At 38.1% G+C, this 21,872-nt stretch overlaps 1 protein-coding gene across 3 annotated transcripts in view; it reads left to right on the forward strand.

Moving 5' to 3' along the window:
• The window catches only part of LOC136257207 (uncharacterized), a 181,438-nt gene that overhangs the window by 143,532 nt on the left and 16,034 nt on the right, over positions 1-21,872 (forward strand). For all 3 annotated transcript variants that reach the window (XM_066050284.1, XM_066050282.1, XM_066050283.1), the window contains one exon: positions 8,451-8,638. In XM_066050284.1, coding sequence (XP_065906356.1) covers positions 8,451-8,638 — 188 coding nt within the window. The remainder of the gene's footprint in view (positions 1-8,450; positions 8,639-21,872) is intronic.

The following is a 21,872-nucleotide window of genomic DNA, read 5'->3' on the forward strand; positions in this document are numbered from 1 at the left end:
ACAGACCAACGTGTGGTGTGGTCAGCCATTGATACATGGTGGTGAGTAGTTTACATATGTAGTGTTTATTGGGAGTTTATTTGGTAGGTCATAAATAAAGTTTAAGTTATCAGTTAATGTTGTGAAGTGTAGGCCATGCAAGTATCCAAAACATTAGCATGCAACAGTGGGCTCTAATAAGAACAATGCATGTGCAGCATCGTGAGCAGAACACGTTGGCTGTAATTCATACCTGTTGTAAGAAATCTTGCCAGTTGCAGTGGCTTTGAGTCTTCAAGATGGGTACTTGTTGTTCTCGCCTGCTGAGGAAGGAGAGGGTTGTCGTCCTTGGGAAGTTCGACTGCTGGATTGAGCAGGCGAGGAGCTTTGTCACGCTGGGGGAAGGACTGCCTCAAGGAACGGGTGTTCCTGGCAAGACGGCAACGCGACAGGATGTGACATTACAATACTAGTGGCTACCGTCAGGGTCGTCTCTAGAACTGGGTCGCTTGCCTCGGCCCACGCATGGTATCACTGTCACCTGGGACAGCTCCATCGCCGCTGGACTCGTCGCCAACATCAATGATTACAGCTCCACCTCGTGCCATAGCCAGTTCGTCAGACGCCACCTAATCCGCATAAAATGCAGGGAGATCGTGCGGCGGGCATCAAACAGAATTTTCTGGAGGGAACTTGAATGCCGCGACTATCGTGAAATGGCCTCAGACGAGATGCTGCATCGGGTAAGCAACAGTATAACACCAATTGGTGTACTAGTATAAGCTTACACACTGTTCCCACACACCCTGTATAATATGCATGTAATGAGCAAGGATGTACCGATACATATCGTATCAGTGGCCAATATGGAGATTTCTGCCAATATCGGTTGGTCTCAATATAACCACCAAATACCAATATGATATATCGAAAGAGTCTTTGCCATGGTAAAGCCACATTTTACCCTCTGTTATATAGCAAACAAGGCTGAGGAAATAGTAGTTTTCTATATCCTTGAAAAGAAGTGCATATACTATGAGAAGCCATAGAAATACGTGCTTAACAAACATTCATTGTTACAATACTTACCAACCATACAACAAATGATCATAGTGGAGAGCTATAAAAAAACAACCATGGGATGAATAAACTAGAAACCCAGCTTGAAACAACCAGCCATCATTACAAGCCATTAAAAATACGGAGTAATGTGGACTCATCTTGGTGGGAGCATGCATTAAAAATATTTTGTGGGTGCCTCACTGTCTGGGCTGTTAATTGAGGCCACACCACTACAGGCAATCAAGCATTGTCAGTGATTGTTAGCACTTGGAACTGCTTACTAAGTGTATCTTATGCAACTTAAAGTTCCCCAGTTTCTTCTAATCTATGTATAGCTACACTTTATTATATTGTGTCGGTGTCGGTGTCGGTGTTCTGACTCAGTATATCACTTTATATTGGATCAGTTCAGAAATTTCTCTATCGGTACACCTCTAGTAATGTGTGAAATAATAAGAGTTGCTTTGTACTGGTGAGCTTAGTAGTGAGCTCATAGATAGATACAGTGTAGCCACCAATCACTGATGCTACTTTCAAAAAAAAAAAAGAAACGACTTATTACCTGAATTCAGTGACATTAATTGTGCTTTTGAAGTCAAAAAATTCTATTGTGTGCAATTTAGATTTAAAATAAATAAAATGATGCAACCACAGGTGTGTATTAAATGCATTAATAGACTTCTGTATTCTACAGCATACTATATTGGTTTCTTCATTGCTGCTTATTGGCTTGTAGTCAGCATCAGCAGGGCTTGGATAGTCAACTAGAGAATGCAGAATACAATGAAATGTCAGCAAACTAGCTACATACATGCATATATAGCTAGTCACCAGCCTTAGAAGGTGACTGCATTAATGGTGGTATGAAGATAACTTGGTACCAAAAAATAAATAAATAAAATTAAATTAAAAAAAAAAATAAAAACAATAAAACACGGTAATCATAAATTGTATGCAGAAAAGCAGCCAGGTGCATGTTAGAACTTTGCATAGCAGTTTCACGGTGTTGTTTCAGCTTCTTGCACACCATACTCTTGAGTCGTATAATAGTCACAAAGAAAAGTCCATTTTATTGTCATTAAAGGAAACTTCAACCTATACAACTGCAATAGGAATCATTTCAAAACATGGTGCTTGCTCTAATGTGTACATGATACAGTGTCTTCGTTATATATCTGTAGTTCTATGGTTAGGATGTGCTCCACAATTTTGCTAGGCAATTGGCATGGGACACACCATTGTGTTGTTAGTTGCATGTTAGTTTACTTGTGTGTTATGTCTTCCTAATGTTTATATTGTCACATTTGCTTGATATGTATGTCATCACCATTGCTTGTTTGTATACCAACATATGTCACTGCCACTGCTTGTTTCGTATGTTACCGTGGCTCGGTTTGCACATCATCTGTATGTTGCAAGCATAGCTTATCGTGCATATTACTAGATGTTGTCACCATCAAATTTCTGCACATTGCATGGTCTAAATTAAATAAATAACCTTGATGCTTGGGGGGTAGATCATAATATATATATGTATGTGTATATAAATATATATATAATATATTATGACCTACCTATGGCCTCTATTGTAAAGAGTTTAGGACAGAGATGCTTCTCTGCTCTAAACTCTTTCATTACCCAAGCATTAATAAATCAAAAGTACTTCCTACTTTGGCCCCGCTGGAATTACATAACCTTGCCTAGGCCATATACCATGGCAGATGAGGCCCCTAGCACTTACCAAACCCCTCCTCAATCAATGGATTGCTGGAGGTGAAGAATGAAGATCCGAGGAACAGACCACATAAGTAGGTGAGTGGTAGCGTAACTAAACATTAATGTCAAAGTTTCAATCTGGTTATAGTTGTTGTGACCGGTCGGAAATACCAGTACGCCAACCACATTTTTATAACTTATCTTGTGTAGGCATATACCACTCTCCCAATCGCAGACATATACCACTCTCCCAATCGCAGAAGCATTGATAACCAAGAAACGCATGTTAGTATGCTGACTTAATAATGCAAGTACTGTTATTATGCAGCTTAGTGGGTAGAATACAAAATAGTTGGTCGTCTCCGTGTGCCGTAAAACTGTATGCTCGGCTGTAAATTGTGTCATTAATTTTCTGAGGTAGTAATTGGAATAAGAAGCCTCCTAACAGCTAAACATCACCTCTTTAGACCTTCTCTTTCTATTTCCCAAACCTCAATAGGCTACAAACCACATGCTTTCTAGGACAAAGCCCTGCACACCAGACAACTATAAAATCCAAAGGGTGCAAATGTAACAATCCAGCTCTAGTTGAATGTTGCATTAGAGCATTTTACACTGTATACTAAAATATGCAGTGGACCTTCCTACCCAGATCTCCATTACCTAGGCACATCTGTTGTCCAGTGACTATGCCAATCACAATATGGAAGCATTCACTTGTCCTCTCATGTTGCTAAATCATGTCTGTATGTTAATCTGATATGCTACTCTCCATCATCTTTGTATATTTGTTTTACTAACCATGTTCTAATAAGGCATATTCACAGTCACATAGAGAGGAATCCAAGTCACTAATAAAAAAAATATATATATATCTTTGGTGCGTGCATACATAAGTGAAGTACCCAAGTTATTCATGTGTATCACAGTGGTTCTGTGCACAGTCACCAAAACTATATCATGTGAAGAAAGAAAAAAAAAGGTTTGCACTGCAGGGCACTTTTTTTAAAGCAATGTTGACACTTGGATTGGATATACCTGTGAAGTTGTGCATTACCTATGCACAACTACAGGCTTTGTACCCCTTGGGTTTTCTTTTTTTCATTGCCACTACCACTATCCACCTTGCTCCAACACTGTGATAGATTGCTTATGGACTATTTTCCTGTTTCCTGTAATAGCTACATCACTTGCAGGGAGACTACACAGTGACTTTTCACATGCTGAAGGTACCCATGTTTACTAGACATCAAGATCCAAAGTTGTTATATTACATAATATTATAATATAAATTTGTCTAAGGCTTGCTACCTATAACTATAAATATAGTTCAGTCGTATCATTACTTACTACACAATACTGCATCCTCATCTGGGTGAGTGTATCTTTTGTGCATCTTTGTCAGCATGGACCTCCCATGTTGCAGTTTAGCACTGTACATACGAACCAGTTGTGTTACAGGTTTCCCACTAGAGAGTTGGCTTGGGGGAAAGGTTCGCTAATCACTCACCTTTCTATGGCACTAGTAAATATGGACAGGTCATCCCCAAGCCATTAGGTTGGTTGGTAATGATACCAGTGTGGTACTTAGGTTTGTAGTATTATACCAGTAGAAAGGGAGAAAGGACTTTGTGAATACTGGAAGTACTGCAGTGGACTCTGGGAACCTGTACATTTACCAAACCCAACCACCATCCTAGGACAGGGGTTGTATCCAAGGACCATTAGTCCTACTACCAACATTAAATAACGACAATACAGGCAAATTTGTGTTGCCTGAATTGTCGTTATTAAAAATTTTGCCATTAACCTACCATCACAGCCATTTCTTGGCCGCCACCTTTGATTTCACATCTTTTTTCACCTTGGCTTTTTTGGAGGCCACACCCTTTTTTATGGCTTGGCTGTTTTTGATTAGTTATCACTTCTCGTGCCTAAAGCCAGCCTATGGCTAGCTTTAGGTATTTCTTTTAATTTGTCCTTTTCTTTACTACAGAGAGAAGATTATTACATATGAAGAAGAAGATTTTAATGATTTGTTTAGCTACATGTACATTTAGGCAATAATTTACAAACATCATTGTGTTGATTGATCATAAAAATAGGTCACACAGGTTGAACTGGTCGCAGCTAAACACTCTACAGGGAAATGTGTATGTAGTACTACAGGGAGCCTCACAATGTAACTGTACTCTTTGACTACATGGTAAATGATTTGTAGTTGCAACTCACCATATGGTGGCTTATTTCTAGCTGAAACACTCTACGAAATGTACCTGAATTCTCTGTAGTTTCCAGCTGATCTCTCTAAAGGGTGACTGGTTTCTAGCTGATCTCTCTATGTGGTGATTTGTTTCTACAGGGTGAATTGTGTCTAGCTGATCTTTCTACAGGGTGACTTGTTTCCAACTAAACTCTCTGTAGGGTGACTTTTTTCTAGCTGATCTCTCTACAGGGTGACTTATTTCAAGCTACACTCTCTACAGGGTGATTTGAAATGTAATTGAACTCCCTACTAGGTGACTTGATCAAGCTGATCTCTCTACAGGGTGATTTGTTTCTGGCTGATCTCTTTACAGGATGATTTCTTTCTAGCTGATCTCTCTACAGGGCTGTTTGTTTCTACTGAGCTCTCTACAGGGTGACTTGAAAAATACTTGAACTCTTGCATATAACAGGGTAACTAGCCTAACTGATCTCTCTATAGGGAGATTTGTTTCTAACTGAATAATGTACAGGGTGATTTATTTCTAGCTGTTCTTTTTACTGAGTGATTTGTTCATAGCTGGACTCTCATGGCGTGACTTGAAAAGTTGTTGGGCTTTTACAGGGTGACTTGATCATGCTGATCTCTCTACAGGGTGCCTTGTTTCCAGCTGATCTCTTTATAAAGTAATTGTCTAGTTGATCTCTCTATAGCATGATTTGTTTCTAGCTGATCTGACTTATTTCTAACTGAACTCCCAGGAAAGAGTCTATGAAAATGCGATGGTAAACCATGAAATTTCATGTAGTTTTCATGGACACTGCCTATAAAAAAACTGACAACTCATGGACACTGCCTATGAAAATTTGACATTTCATGGCCACTGCAACCATGAAAGTTTCTTATGCCATGAAATATTTTGTTGGTAATAAGAATTTACCATGAAATCTCTACTTTTCATGGGTTTTCATGGCATGGATATGACAATGAAATATCAATGATATGACTTTCATGGCACTTTATGGGGATTATTTTACTATTCATGGATAATCCATAGGTGTTTGATGGTACTGTTTACTGGTAGTGCTACACGGTGACTTCATTCTATCTGATGTGACTTGTGTCTAAGTAATCTTTCAACAGAGTGATTTGTTTCAAGCTGATCTTTCTACTGGGTGATTTGTTTCTAGCTGATCTCGCTACAGGGTGACTTGTTTCTAACTGATCCTTCTACAGGGTAATTTGTTTCAAGCCGATCTTTGTACAGGTAATTTTTTTCTAGCTGATTTATCTACAGTGTGACTTCCTACTGGCTGAACTCTCCACAGAGTGACTTGTTTCTGCCAGATCTCTCTACAGGGTTATTTGTTTCAAACTGATCTTTCTACAGGGTGATTTGAAAGGTAGCTTATCTCTTTACAAGGTTAGTTTTTCTCTCTACAGAGTGACTTCAAATGTAGTTGAACTCTTTGCAGGATAACTTGCTTCTAGCTGATCTCTCTACTGAGAGAGATTGTAGTTGAACTCTTTGCAGGGCTGCTTATTTCTGGCTGAATCACTCTACGAAGTGTAGCAGAATTCTTTCTAGGTGGTTTGTTTCTAGCTGATCTCTCTACGAGTGACTTGTTTCCAACTGAACTGTCTACAGGGTGACTTATTTCTAGCTGATATCTCTATAGGATAATTTGTTTCTAGCTGACCTCTACAGTGTGAATTGTTTCTAGCTGATTTCTCTACAGGGTGACTTGTTTCTACCAGATCTCTCTACAGGATGATTTGTATTGACCTGATCTCCCCACAGGGTGATTTGTTTCTAGCTAATCTCTATCGGGTTAATTGTTTCTAGCTGATTTCTCTACAGGGTGATTTGTTACTTGTTGCACTCTCTACAGGGTGAGACGTTTCTATCAGATCTCTCTACAGGGTGACTTGTTTCTACCAGATCTTTCTACAGGGCAATTTGTTTCGAGCTGATCTCTCTACAGGGTGATTTGAAATGTAGCTTATCTTTTTACAAGTTTACTTGATCTCTCTACAGGATGACTTCAAATGTATTTGAACTCTTTACAGGATAACTTGCTTCCAACTGATTTTTCTACTGATAGAGTTTGTTATAGCTGAACTCTTCACAGGGTTGCTTATTTCTAGCTGAAACACTCTATGAAATGTAGCTGAATTTTCTATAGGGTGACTTGTTTCTAGCTAATCTCTCTACGGGTGGCTTGTTCCGGCTGAACTCTCTACAGGGTGACTTGAGCCTACCTGATCTCTCTACAGGTGATATGTTTCTAACTGATTTCTACAGGATGAATTGTTTCTAGCTGATCTCTACTTAGCTCTTCATAGAATGACTTGAAACGTAGCTGAACTCTCTACAGAGGGATTTGTTTGCTGATGAACTGTCTTCAGGGTCACTTGTTTGTAGTTGAACAGAACTCTCTACAGGGTGACTTTGTTTGTAACTGAACTCTCTACAGAGTTATTTGTTTGTGATAATAGTTGAAGGGTGACTTGATTGTAGTTGAACTCCCTATTGGGTGACTTGTTGTTAGCTGAACTCTCTACATGGTGACTTTGTTGTAGCTGAACGTTCTAATAGAGTGACTTATTACGCAGCTGAATGTTTTATTAGGGTGACTGCACTATTAGAGTATCTCGTTCATGCAGCTTGTTACACCTAGTTCACTTTCATAGTGTAGCTCAGTGGATTTTAATCTGATTCCTTGTAAACCACTGAAAGATCGTTCTAAAATGATTTGTCTACCTCTCTACCTGATTTCAGCTGATTCCATTAACTAGTTTACCTGGTAGGTATGAAAAGTATTACTTTTTTTAATTAACAAAACTTGTTCGTGCGCATTTTACATATAGATGGCGTTTTTGTTATAACTCCATGACTGTTAGTACGATTTCTTTCAAACCACAAAAGGTTTGCACTACAAAGGTTACTCCATGTACAGACCAATTTTCAAGTCATTCCTTCAAACGGTTTACCCAGTGGCCGTGACAAAAAAAATGCTATCGAATTTTTCGAAAATCGTGTATAACTCCCTCGTTCTGTATCCGATATATACGAAAATCGGACTGTAAACGTGCTTCATTACATTCTTACTGCCATCCAAATTTGAGCAAAAATGACTAAAGAATGTGCCAGTTATAGCAATTTTTCTGAGTGTTGCAAAAAGAAGGATAAGAGAAGAAGAAAAATACGAAGAAACTAAGACGAACTTTGAAGACACATAGCTCAGTGATGGCTTGGCAGATTCAACTCAAATTTGAAACTGAAGGTGCCCCACCCCGAGGGAATTACCACAGCAAAAAGGTTAATTTCCGGTCAGGCACTATCGAGCTACAGATGCGTGAAAACGGCCTTTTCCTGGTTCCTGTAAAATACACACTTGTCTGTCGCACGTCTGTAGTCTACTTGGCCGCACGACACACTATCGTGTGTCTTGATCAGTGGATTTATACCATATTTTTTGTACAGGTGGTGATGATAGTCCTATACTGTGTCTGGTAGCCAAACAGATCATGATTCACAAGCTCCCAAAAGTGTTGGTACTCCATATCAAGAGATTCACCATTAGTGACAATGAGGTGAAAAAAGATTCAACTCATGTATCATTTCCATCCATACTGGATATGGCACCTTATTGCAGCAACACATGCCTAGAGGTACAGTATATACATAACACCTTGTTAAAATTAGTCATTTCTTCATGGGTCATGTACACATCAAGGAATTTGCATGAACTTACGTATGCATCTACATATGTTATGCTAGTTAATTGCTGGCATAATAAATAGTGCTGTGATTAACTCTATTATAATATTGTGACTGGTTTCCAGGGTATTTTGTAGTCATGAGCTTGCAAAAAAGTTCCCAAGCAAGTGTAAGAAAAATTTAGGAATTTTAAATTAGAGTAGGGACAGTGTATATGTAGTACTGCAATAAAATGCACTGAAACAAGCTGGATCGGAGTAATACGCTATGTCCAAATAAGTGAATATTCCTACTGTGCATTTTGAGTGTAGCACAGTAAGGATATTCACTTCTTATTGTTTTATTGGACATTACATACTACTCCAATCCAGCTTGTGTCAGTGCTTTTTATTGCAGTACTATACACTGTCCCTACTCTAACTTAAAATTCCTAATTTTTTTCTTATACATGTAGATATTAAAAGTCATCCTTGTCTGTATAATAAAAAGCCATGTGCATCAAAACAATGACAATCTTTTTTGTGGATATTAGCCAGTTATTTACTCTTTTACAAGTACACAAAAAAATTTGGAATTTTCAACTAGAGTAGGGACCATAACACATCGATAAAATGTACTGAAACAAGCTGGAGTAGTACACAATATTAAATCACAGTAAAACAATAAGAAATAGCACAGTAGGGATACAACACTTCTTATTATTTTACTGTGATGTAATATTGTGTACTATTCCAGCTTGTTTCAGTACATTTTATCGATATGCTATGGTTCCTACTCTAGTTGAAAATTCCAAAGTTTTTTTGTGTACTTGTTTATTAACTTGTTTTTGTAAAATAAAATTATTACGACTGGTGAACCCACACATACCAAAAGAAATGGCACCATGCGCCCCAGCTACCAATTATCGTCTGAAAAGTGAAGTATCCATTTCACTTTGTTATCAGCTATGTTCAACCTGTTACACCGCATTACGAATCAAGAACTCTGCAATCAAAGTAGGGTCAATCCATGTAAAATCAAATAGGAAATTAGGGTAACCTCTTGGATTTTGACAAAACTTGGTGTGTTTGTAGTACCTGTGGTGCTTATCACTCATGCAATTTGTTAGCTCCATACACCCCATAGTTTCTGATTTATGACCACAAACATTTTGAATATTTCATGAAAAATTGTTCCATATCTAGTTACAAAATCAACCATAACTTCACACTGTGTAAATAATTTTAAACACCATTTTCACTGATGGAACACTGTTGATTGACCTTTCTAGTGATCTCTAAATTATGCGATGTCTACTTAAGGTTATGGTATAGTCATGGGAAATCATTCAAAATTGCGAATGCCTATTGATACTTTTTGAGAAGCCCATAAACCAGTCTAGCAGTGTGAAAAGTTTTAAATGAAGGTGAAGCCCTTCATATTTAATGTTTTTATGTAGCTACAGTGTAGTTTGAGGCGGGTGGAACACTACACTTTGCTGTAGTAACACAAGTAAGGCAGCCCAAACATAGCTCAGCTCCAGCTGTCACTACCATGTTTTTACGCCACTAAATACAGCAAAAGCTGTAGGCTCTATTGGCATTTTTGGGGCATAATGATACTGTATATTAAATTTATTAGGCCCTGTGGAAACGTTTTTGGCGTGTTTCTTCCTAGTGGCTCAGATACAAGCCTTCAAAGAGCTTGTTACACTCGAAAAAACTGCTAAAAGTTCAATAAAATGTTTACACAACCAGTAACTCAAACAATCGCTTCCACAAGACCTAGATATTTTAGTTGTTTAGTCACTTGTGTTGAAATTATAAGGATTCAGTACTCTGTTAGTCTGGTTTTTGGCAGCGCGTTTTTATAAAACATTGCTCTATTGTGGACCACACACCCAAGAACAGTCGTTGTTCTGTAGTAAAAACAAACAAGCACAATTAGTTGTATTGCTAACACAACACAGTTGTTGAACTTATTTATCCCTGCTTGGTTTAAGGCAGGTTTTGTAATTTGTTCCGCACACGCATTTTAAACTATTCCGTAACCTTAACTATGGTTTGAAGGTACCGTATTGAAAACTTTAATCCTTTATATTCAAAAAATGCTGCTTGAAATGCTTTTGTAAATAATAATCGGATGATGATTGATGTTTGATAACATTTTTGTGTTGGGACCACAATGGGCTCAAGAGATGTAATGAATTATGTTGTGGTATGCAGTGGAATTTTGTAGCCTATTATTGCTGCATGGGAGTATACACCTCCAATAACCACTCGCAACAAGTTTGTCTTACAGAGTGAAGGTGTCTAGGTACATTGCAACCTGTATTAGTGACCACCTGTATTGAAAGACCATCTATGTGCTACAGTTAACTTATACTTCTTTAATTGGATATTAATGTATTGCACCAAAACATCAACCCTTAGCAAATCCAAAAAATGGTCCTTATTAGACAGGTTGACTTTTTTATTACAGGTCTGACCACCATGTTCCCATAAACATATCGTGCAAATGTTGTATCATCTCTTCAGAAATACCTTCTTTATTAAGTTGAATCCCACTGTAGTGGACTTAGCCCTATTTAAGTTGTGTATGTGTTTGCATAGGTTGGTACAACAAAACTTCTCAAAGGGATACCTGGACACCTTGATAACCAGGTCGCCTGTTTATACTCTCACTTTAATGGTCAAGATATTGTGATATCATAGATACACTAAACTTTACAAAGGGATTGGAAACGGAAGTAACTCATGTGACGTCTCTGTAAAAATTCCCAATGTGACGTAACAAACTCGAAAAAACATCCATGTTTCGCTTGCGCTAGTTAGTCGCCATAGATACTGTCCGTAGTTATGAACGCGATATTATTTCTAATGGCTTCATTTGCCAACTATTAGCAATTTGTCGGCTTTTACTTGATGAATTGGTTAATCTAGCCTTGTACACAATAACAGGAATGCGTGTGCAACCACAAGAGGCTGTTGTTTGTAATAAACAAGCCACCAGTATGTCAAGAGGTAAGCGAATTATGTTATGGCCACACCATCTCATTTTTGTTGACTTTTCACAGATTCTCTGTGTTGGGAAGCAACATAGATTGTTTTGTTTTGAAATCTATACCAAGTGTGTAGTGTAATAGGCAACTTGGATTTATTGTATCAATTGTGACCGTCTCAGCAAAAACCCGACTTGTTTGCACAAGCGTGCGTATTGAGAAAATTTAAATTTAAAAATAATTCGTAAAATTACGCATGCTACAAAAAAAATTATGCAAGTTTTAAATGGGCCAGTATTTAAAGAAGAAACACTCAAATCAATTAAAACTATATACCATCTTATTTGCCTGTTCATGGAGAGTTTGGAAATCTTTGTTTCGTGTCTCCAGCTCCAACAGCATGCGCATCACGTGCGTTTGTTTATGATGCGGTAAACGTAAACAATATTGTCATCGTTTCTTCTACCAAACCATCTTCATATTCACATGTACAATTATCAACAGGGCTAATACTATACCGTGGCTGATGTGCTGATCCATGGTGAATGTTTTAAGCCAAATTACAACATTGTAGACTAATCCAAACGGAAGTTATGGCTGCGAATGTAAGTGCCTGTAGTTTATTTGCAGTATAGTCGCTGTACAAATCGATTACCTTGCTCTTCCCACTGTCTAGCGCTATAATTCCTAAACTACGCACCACAGAAGGCTGAAACTTTAGTGGTCCATTCCTTGGACACCGCTGATATCACTGAGTGAATAATATATATATTTTTTAAATTGTGCGAACAAGTTGGGTTTTTGCTGAGACGGTCACAATTGTCATATTGTATAAATTACTGCTTACCACACTTTACACTTGTGGAATTTTAGTAGGCCCATGACCAATGCTAGATATCAATTTAACATACTATCAACTACTACCACACTTGGGGGTGTAAAGTTTGTGTTGGATTGCTCTGAAACCAAAGCTGTATGGCACGGGGATGAAAGACAGAATCTTCTAATAAGACACAAAATGTTTGAAGAAACCATCCAAGCCACATGATTAGACACCCATCAAAGAACACCAAATAACACTGTACTGATGACCAACAAACAAGAGCTCAAGATGCACTACCAAATTATATGTTTAAACAGTACGTGTATTTTCAAAAGAAGTGACATAAACACTTATAGCTACATTGCACACGTAATTCACAATCAACATACACATATTACACTGTACAGTTAAATATTCAAAGTGTATGGTTCTTCGTTAGTTAGTGTGAGAGATTGTCGACTTAACACATTCTGGCAGCTACCTTTAGCCAACTCTGTAGCAATGGCGAATGGCTTGTGTAATTAACTGAAGTCATACTGGGACCAATCAATCATGTTTATCCACTTTGTAGTATAATGCCACATAAGTACTAAAGCTTCCATACAGGCCTCCTGCAAATCTATGAAATCACAGAACGACCTGGATTGGGAATTGAAGAATGTGGCCTGGTGAACCAAGTGTTTTATTAGCTAGTTGTAGACACACTTGCAGTACAGTATGGTATGGAATACATCTAAAGTCCGTTCTTTCAAATATACGACTCAGTGCAAGGTCACGGGTCGTTGAAATCAGCCACTAAACAAACTAATCCCCCTAGGCACACTTACATACTACAGTACACTGAATACAGCATATATTAATTAGGACTGAGCAATAGTATCGATAGTGTGATATATCGCGATAGTAAATCACTATCGTTATCGCAATAGTAGGGATATCACTATCGTGATAGTTATGATAAGCTCAGATCTGCATTAAAGTGGTATTAACAACCCTTCTATACTGTTTTACAGTTGGTATTACCAGCTTTCTTACAAAGGAGTGGCCTGTAAAAGCTTTACCAAAAGTCCATATTCATCAGCCGCGCACGCAAATGTCCTGTGCATGCAAAATAACCGTTCTATATGACTGCAAATCATAGCTATACAACTAAGACTTTGTTAAGAGCAAAGTGTTTCATAAACTATCGGGATAGTATTCACTATCGCGATATTTAATGAGTAACTATCGTGATAGTAAATTTTTTATTATCGCTCAGCACTAATGTTAATGTACTTGTACTTTACTTAAGTACTTCCAACATGTACTTGTACTTTACTAAAGTACTCTCTTAATTGCTGCAGGAGTACTTGTACTTGGAAAATTCAAAAGTACTTGTACTTTACTTAAGTACTTTTATATGTACTTGGCCCCATGTCTGTCCTGTGATGTTGCAGCGTTATACCATAGTTTCAGTGTTGCTTTTTAAGGCAGGATAATTGCTAGGGCTGTGTTTCTAGTGTCAATTCATTCTCCATTATTTATGGAGTGAAACAGTGGTAGTTGTGTTTTCATACTGTTGTTGGGTTGATATGTAGGCCTGAAAGACTAACGAAAGTCAGTAAAAACGTACTAGTGCGTCAGTGAGATTATGTGGTATATGTTATAAAAATGCACTGTTGTGTTCGCGGTATCGAAAGGGTTAATTACTAATTGTGACCGGGCCTGCGAAAATAGGGCATGTGGGCACATAATAATTTCCTACTTTTTCAAATGTTGATGTGTCATAACTTTGTATTCCATGACTCTGTTGCCATAAACTTTTCAGTGTGTATTAAAGATTCAGTTAGTTTTACAATACAAGTTACAAAATGAACATATTATATGCCAATACTGAGATATGATATGTTATGTGACGGGGTGTAGTTTGTGCCCATATGCCCTATTTTCGCAGGCCAGGTCACAATTTATACTCATGACCACTTTGAAGATCAAGTCATAAATTCATGCACATACTCATGTAGGAGGTAAACATGTTGACCACATTTTCTTAACATTTGCCTGTACTGATCATGATCTTCAATGCATGAGTGTAAATATTTTGAAAAACCACTAAATTTTAGTAATTACAGTACTATAAATCACACATTGAGGTGCAAAGCAAGTGTTCACAATATAAAAAAAAACTCTTGGTACAAGTAATGCATCTATTATAGTGTAACTCTTCTATTCTCTAGACCATTGATAAAGTGAGAAACCACCGACTTGTCTTGGGTCCAAATGTTTGTACAATTATAAAGTCATGAACACATAACCTGGCTATCAAGGTGTTCGGGTAGCATAAGCAACCAATTAATGGAATGTTTATTCCTGCCACACATCCCTTCTTGTCAGAACATTCCTATAGCACGATTTTTGGCAGAGTTATTGCACTTGACTTCGTCTTCCTGTGTACCAAGTTTGGTGTCAAAAGGTGCTTCTCCTGACCAGCAACAGCTGAAAAGATGAAAAGTCAAATAACCATTTTATTGGAACCATGGCTCAATCACCAGAACTCCATAGGGGTCATTCCATGTCAAATCAACAAAGAATTTAGGGTCACCTCTTGGATTTTGATGAAACTTGGTATGTTTGTAGGACCTGTGGTGCTTATCACTCATGCAAATTTTTAGCTCCATACTCCCCGTGGTTTCTGATTTATGTCCACAAATATTTTGAATATTTCATGAAAACTTGATCCATTTCTAGTTACAAAATTGACTGTAACTTCCCACTGTGTAAATATTTTTATACACAACTTTCACTGATGGAAGACTGTTGATCAACCTTTCCAGCGAGCCCTAAATTATGGGATATCTACTTAAATTATGGTTCAAAAGTACTTCATTGAACACTTTAATTCTTTATATTTCATAAAAGGCTGTTTGAAATTCTTCAATTTTTTTTGTGAATAATGATTGGGTCATGGTCTATGTTTGATAAAATTTTTGTAGTGGGACCAAAATGGGCTCAAGAGATATAATGAATTATGTTGTGGTATGCAGTGGAATTTTGTAGTCTATTATTACTGTATGGGAGTGTACACCTCCAATAACCATGCACAACAAGTTTGTCTTATAGAGTGAAGGTGTCTAGGTACAGTGCAACCTGTATTAGTGACCACCTGTATTGAACATTAATGTATAGCACCAGAGTACATCAACCCTTTCTAGCAAATCCATAAATGTGACTGGATCTACGAAAACCGTTCTTATTTCCCAAGACAGGAAGTTAGATTTTTTTCTCTCACAAACACAAAGCTTAATGAATGCACTATCACGTTTCACTGCCACAGTCGACCAGAGTAAAGTGGTCTGCTTTTGCTGACTGCTTTTTTAAATCACAGTGGTGAGCCGTACAAGTGGTGAGCCATACAAGTGGTGTGGGGTCTTGATGGAACTCTGGCCAATCAGGAGATGGCTGTGTGTGGTTGTACAGCTCCGTGGTGCTGGACAATGGCAAAATCTTCAGTTGCTATACCCTTCTTTATATAGCGAACCAAGTAAGCTGTGATTGTGGGATTGAATTTTGCCAAACAAACTGTGATTATGGGATTCAATTTTAATACATCTAACAGTAGTTTGATTTTATTATTGCTAATATGGCAATTTTAAGAGACTAGTGTTAATTATGTTACTTTAATTGCTACATTTACAAAAGTAACAAGTTGATGTTGTGCTACTTCTAAAAACCAGGTGCCATGCAGCTAGCTAACTCATCTAGAATAACTATAGACAGTATATACTACTATGAATTAGCCAACTATGTATTTACTACTTTACAATAGGGTAGTTTGGGTTGTGCAATAATATAATTAGCTATTTCTCGTATTTTGTAATTCATGAAATATTCGTAATTCGTTCAATTACATTGCTATGCACTGCTAAGGAAGCGTTTGTTAAATAAACCGCTTTTACCAACATATTACGCACAAAACTATCTTCTAAACTGTTTTATAGTGTGACTAACATGTTTTTTCCCACAAATTCTCTCGACAAAGCCTCAAAGCTGCTCTTCATTTTCGTTCGCGTACGTAAGGGATACGCCCCCTTTCAACTCGAAGCGATAGGCTATTCCTGGCAGTGTATGAGGCCTGCACCGTTGTTTTTCAGTTGCTAAATGCCTGAAAACCTCAAGGGGAAGGTAGTCTGAGGAAAGTCACCACACCCGTATTTCAGTCCGCCGAAAAGAAACCACCTCAGAGCAAAGTTCACCTGTGCAGAAGTTTAATACAGACTTCATTTCACTTTTTACGTAAAAGCTGCTTTTACCATTATTAAACGATTTTGCTCACGTGGGTGCGTACGGACAAACATAGGTAGATAGGTAGATAGGTAGATAGATAGGTACACACACACACACTTTTACAAAAACGATTTCAGTAAACCAGGTGCACGCCCACAGCCGGCCCTGGGCGTGCACCTGGTTTAAAAACAAACTACTGTTGATGTATTAAAATTGAATCCCACAACCACAGGTTGTTTGGCAGAATCCAATCCCACAATCACAGCTTGCTTGATTCCCTATATAAGAGAAGAGGATAACAGTATAACATCAAAAAATCTGATGATTTCTGGATATAGTGTGCACACCTATTAGGTATGCAATGTCTCAAGTTAACAAGATATATGCACTGGTATCAGTGCGTATATCTCGTTAACATTTTGAGTCAGTGCGATATGTGATATATATGCACTGGTTTTCCTTTGATCTGAGGTGTGAAAGTGGGACATATATATATCTAATCAAAAACAGCCAAGCTGCAAAAAAGGGTGCGGCCCCTAAAAAGGCCATGGTGAAAAAATATGTGAAATCCAAGGTGGCGGCCAAGAAATGGCTGTGATGGTAGGTTAATGGTCAAAATTTTAATAACGACAATTCAAGTGAATTTGGTGCCGTTCACCATGGCCTTTTAGGGGCCACACCTTTTTTTACAGCTTGGCTGTTTTTGATTAGATAACACTTCTTTTTGTATTTGTATACCCCAAAGCTGGCCATAGGCCGGCTTTGGGGCTTTTTTAACCTATCCTTTTTCTTTACCACAGGAAGAATAAAGACAGAGCAGATTTTTAATACTTCAACTGTTTTTGATTTTATCAGTAATTATATAAATATATTTATTACATGTCTATTATTCCCTACTGGATAACTTGTTCGCAGCTGATCTCTCTACTAAGGGACTTGAAATGTAGCTGAACTCTCTACAGGTTGATTTGTTTGTAGCTGAACTCTCTACAGGGTGATTTGTTTGTAGAAGAACTCTCTGCAGGATGGTTTCTTTGTCACTGAACTCTAGGCCTGAGCCTATTATGCTCAAAATTTTACCTATTATTCTTTCCAGAATTTCCCAAAAAATTATCCTATTATTCTTTTTGTTATTATTGTATCCAGCCTATTATTCCATAATTATTCTCATTCAATACATCTGTGGCTTGTCGCTTAGTTTTCAAGATGCTGCTATAGGTAGTTTTGTCCGAATTATTAATAGCCACATATGAAGCATTCCACCTTACACATCATTTTTCTATTCAAATTGAGTTCAAGAGATTATCATAGCAGGCAGCAGTGCAGCAGTCTTAGTTACAGCAGACTTAGAATAGCTATTTACAGTAATAATTCAGGTGTATTTAATTATTAGTGTATTATATTATGCTGTAGCTACTAAGTTAGGTAGATAATAATGCTCAAAGACTTGAAAACGATACACTGGTATAAGATGTACAAGTTTCAGAATTGTAGAAAATCATACAGTTAAATTCCTGATGCTGGCTGCAGATTGTTAGCATGAAACGATCTGACTGCTCTATTGGAGTATTTGAGCATTCTATTAGAGTATATCGATCTTTTAGAGGCTTTTCAGCTCCTTTCAGCCAGCACTCCTGTCAGCTTTATATCATTTGTAGTAGCTTAACTCTTTCTTCTAGGTAATGAAGAAGAGGCACGCCCCCTAATTCCACCGATTATTCCCATGGTCGTCCGATTATTCTAAAATTATGCCTGTAACCATCCTATAATTCCAGAATTATTCTCACGAAATTGGTGACCTATTATTCTCAAGATTATGCCGGCATAATAGTCTACAAGGTGACTTGTTTCTAGCTGACTCTCTACAAGATGACCTCCTCTAGCTGATCTCTCTACAAGGTGACTTGTATCTAGCTGAACTATCTACAGGATGATCTGTTTGTAACTGAAATCTCTACAGGATGACTTGTTTCTAGCTGATCTCTCTATAGGGTGACATTAGGGTGACTTTTATCTAGCTTAACACTCTACAGGGTGATTTGTTTGTAGCTGAACTCTCTACAGGATGGTTTCTTTGTAGCTGATCTCTCTACAGGGTGATTTTTTTGTAGCTGAACTCTATATAGGGTGATTTGCTTGTACCTAAACTTTCTACAGGGCGATCTGTTTATAGCTGAATGCTCTGTAAGGTGATTTGTTTGTAGTTGATCTCTCTACAGGGTTTCTTTGCAGCTGAGATCTCTACAGGATGATTTCTGATCTCTCTTGCTTCTAGCTGATCTCTCTACAGAGTAACTTGTTTGTATAGTTGAACTCTTTACAGGGTGTTTTTTTGGTTGCTGAGCTCTCTACATTGTGACTTTTTGTAGCAAACTTTCCCACAGAGTGACTTGTATGTAGCTGAATTCTCTACAAAGTGATTTACTTGTAGCTGAACATTGTATAAACTATAAAGTGATTTGTCTGTAGCTGAAATCTCTACAGGGTTACTTGTTTGCAGTTATAAGCCGAACTCTCTACAGGGTGCATGACTTGTTTATAGCTGAACTCTGTGGCTTGCAATTTAGTGTTGTGATTCTTCTGAATCACTACAGCAATATATTGGTAGCTGAACTCTCTATAGGGTGACTTGCTTCTTGCTGAACTGTCTATAAGACAGGGCCGGAGGAGGGAAAATTGAGTTGGTCAGGCCATTGACTATAATGTTGAAATTGTTACTATATACATGCCAATGAGAGAGGAGTTGCTGCACAGTGTGCGAAGCACACTATGCAAAGTGCAAAGCACGAGCATTCTAAGGGGGTCTGGGGGCATGCCCTCACAGAAAATTTTTGAAAATTAGACACTCAGATATGCAATTTTAGTGATATTTTACTGCTAGCTAGCTATATAAATATACTCAAGCCTATCTGTTGTCCTTAAGACTTTCTATACTATGTATAATTGTAGACCTGACATACAGGGGACACAGCATGAAACTTGCCGTATGGTTCATTTAGTTATCATACAGTACGATAGTACTGTATATTAGGGACATCAAAGGTGTGGGGGCGATCCATGATATAATATAACCCAAAAACCTGTCGCGATTTTTCTTCACAACGACATGACAGTATTGGTTGGGTAAACCCAAGCCCAAAAGTGTCTTCAGATCGACCCAAAACGTTTCCGTCGAGTTGCTACAGAATTTAAAAAAAAATTAGTGAATGGAATTTTCTACTGCCTACCTGCCTGACGCCTTCAGTCAAGCGTAGCGGAAAACTGGCTACAGCTACAGCCCTAATTCTTTCGCAGAAACGTTTCTAGATCGCTTAAGAAAAAACCTTTGGTATATCGATAAACATACAATGCTTGCGCTATTGTCTTACTTTTTATCCTTCTTTACCATGGCCATCAGTCAAGGTTCTACCGTGGAGTGTTAATAGATTACAGTACGGCTTCCATACCAGTGTATATTGCATCAAACTATTCGAATACTCGTGGTCGCCGGTTGTACCAAAAACACACGCGTACGTCAGACTCGCTGTTGATATCGATCAGAGAGAGCAACTCACGGCAAACTATATAGCAATGTGTAAGTCAAGAAATATAGTTTAATTAGTAAAAATGTTAAACCGAGTCGGGTCATCCAGGTCCTGCTTTATAGATTATTTGGGTCTGACCTTACGTGCTAAATTAAATGTGGATGTGTTACCACATGTCATGGCGTAGCTCTGCTTCTTTCGTGAGCCACGCCCGCTTACGTAAATTACAGTCTGTAGACATGGTAGCCACGTCCATTCATCAGTGTGTAGGTATGCACGAATGCACAAATCCACGCCCACTTACGTAAATATATGGTAGCCATGCCCATGTAGATATGCACGAATCCACGTCCATTATTGTCTGCAGGCTTATGTAGAGCCACGCCTACTGATTAGTTGTTATTATATAAGTCATAATCTAGTATAATAGTGCTGTGAGTAACTCAGCAGATATTTAGTGGTCATGAGCTTGCAAAAAAACTTCACAAACAAGTATAAGCACAGTAGGGATATTCACTTCTTATTGTTTTACAGTATTTGGACATTATGTACTACTCCGATCCAGCTTGTTTCAGTAATTTTTATTGCAGCATTATACATTGTCCCTAATCTAATTTAAAATTCCCAATTTTTTCTTATACTTGTAGCAATTAGAAGTTCAAGGGGGGTCTAGGGGTGCAACTCCCAGGAGCTGCAGAATTTTTGCAATTTAAAGGCTTGGAAATGCCTTGAAATTTAAAACTGATGCTTAATTTTAAAGTAAAACTAGGTAGTAGCAACACAATTTTCCCCCAAATTACACAGGGAACCCATGCAGCATGGCCATCTTTAGCTAGGATATAATTAATCGACTAGGCAGCTAGCTGTAGCTATAGAGTGAATTCACACAGCTACAATAAAAGGCTACACAGCTACAAAAATGCAGTATACTGCTATACTGGTTTGTATAAAGTGAACGGATCATCACGTAAATATACTGGTGGACAGTCACGAGACCAATCAGTATTCGAAAATGGCGTGATGTGGGTGAGACTGAGAGTTTGCTCAGTATCTCAACAGGACGAGTGGGTAGTTGAAGAGGAGTGATTTCTACTCAAAATCCCATCCAGATGGCCGCCATGTAATGTATGGGTGTACAGCTTCTTGCCGCGGAATGAGTCACCTGGTTTGTCACTGCCAGCCCTTTGCCCAGTAAAAGAAGCCGAGGAATTCTAATGATTATTTTATGAAGATTGAATTGTGATATAAGTGTGCTGGTTTAGAATCAAAGAAGGCACCTGCCTTACGTGTGATAAATGCCAACTGTCAGCACACGTGATACTGTATGTAGAACCCACAATCATTTCTGTACAAAAATGATACGAATGCTATGCTGTACTGTAAGGTAATTGGAGGTACTATACGTGTAATTTTGTGCTTTAGTTAGGCTAAGAAACTAGGTAACTACTCGTGTCGTGCATTTTCAATAATATCTATAGAATGTATGCAGCTACATGTAGATATGATAGTCCAGATTGCATGAGAGTAATATAGTTCGAGCTGGTCAGCTAGATGGTTCAGCTCCAGATTATTGGTCCGGCTCAGGCCTGACCAAC

This window comes from Dysidea avara, chromosome 6 (genome assembly GCF_963678975.1).
Source record: "Dysidea avara chromosome 6, odDysAvar1.4, whole genome shotgun sequence".
Lineage (NCBI taxonomy): Eukaryota > Metazoa > Porifera > Demospongiae > Dictyoceratida > Dysideidae > Dysidea > Dysidea avara.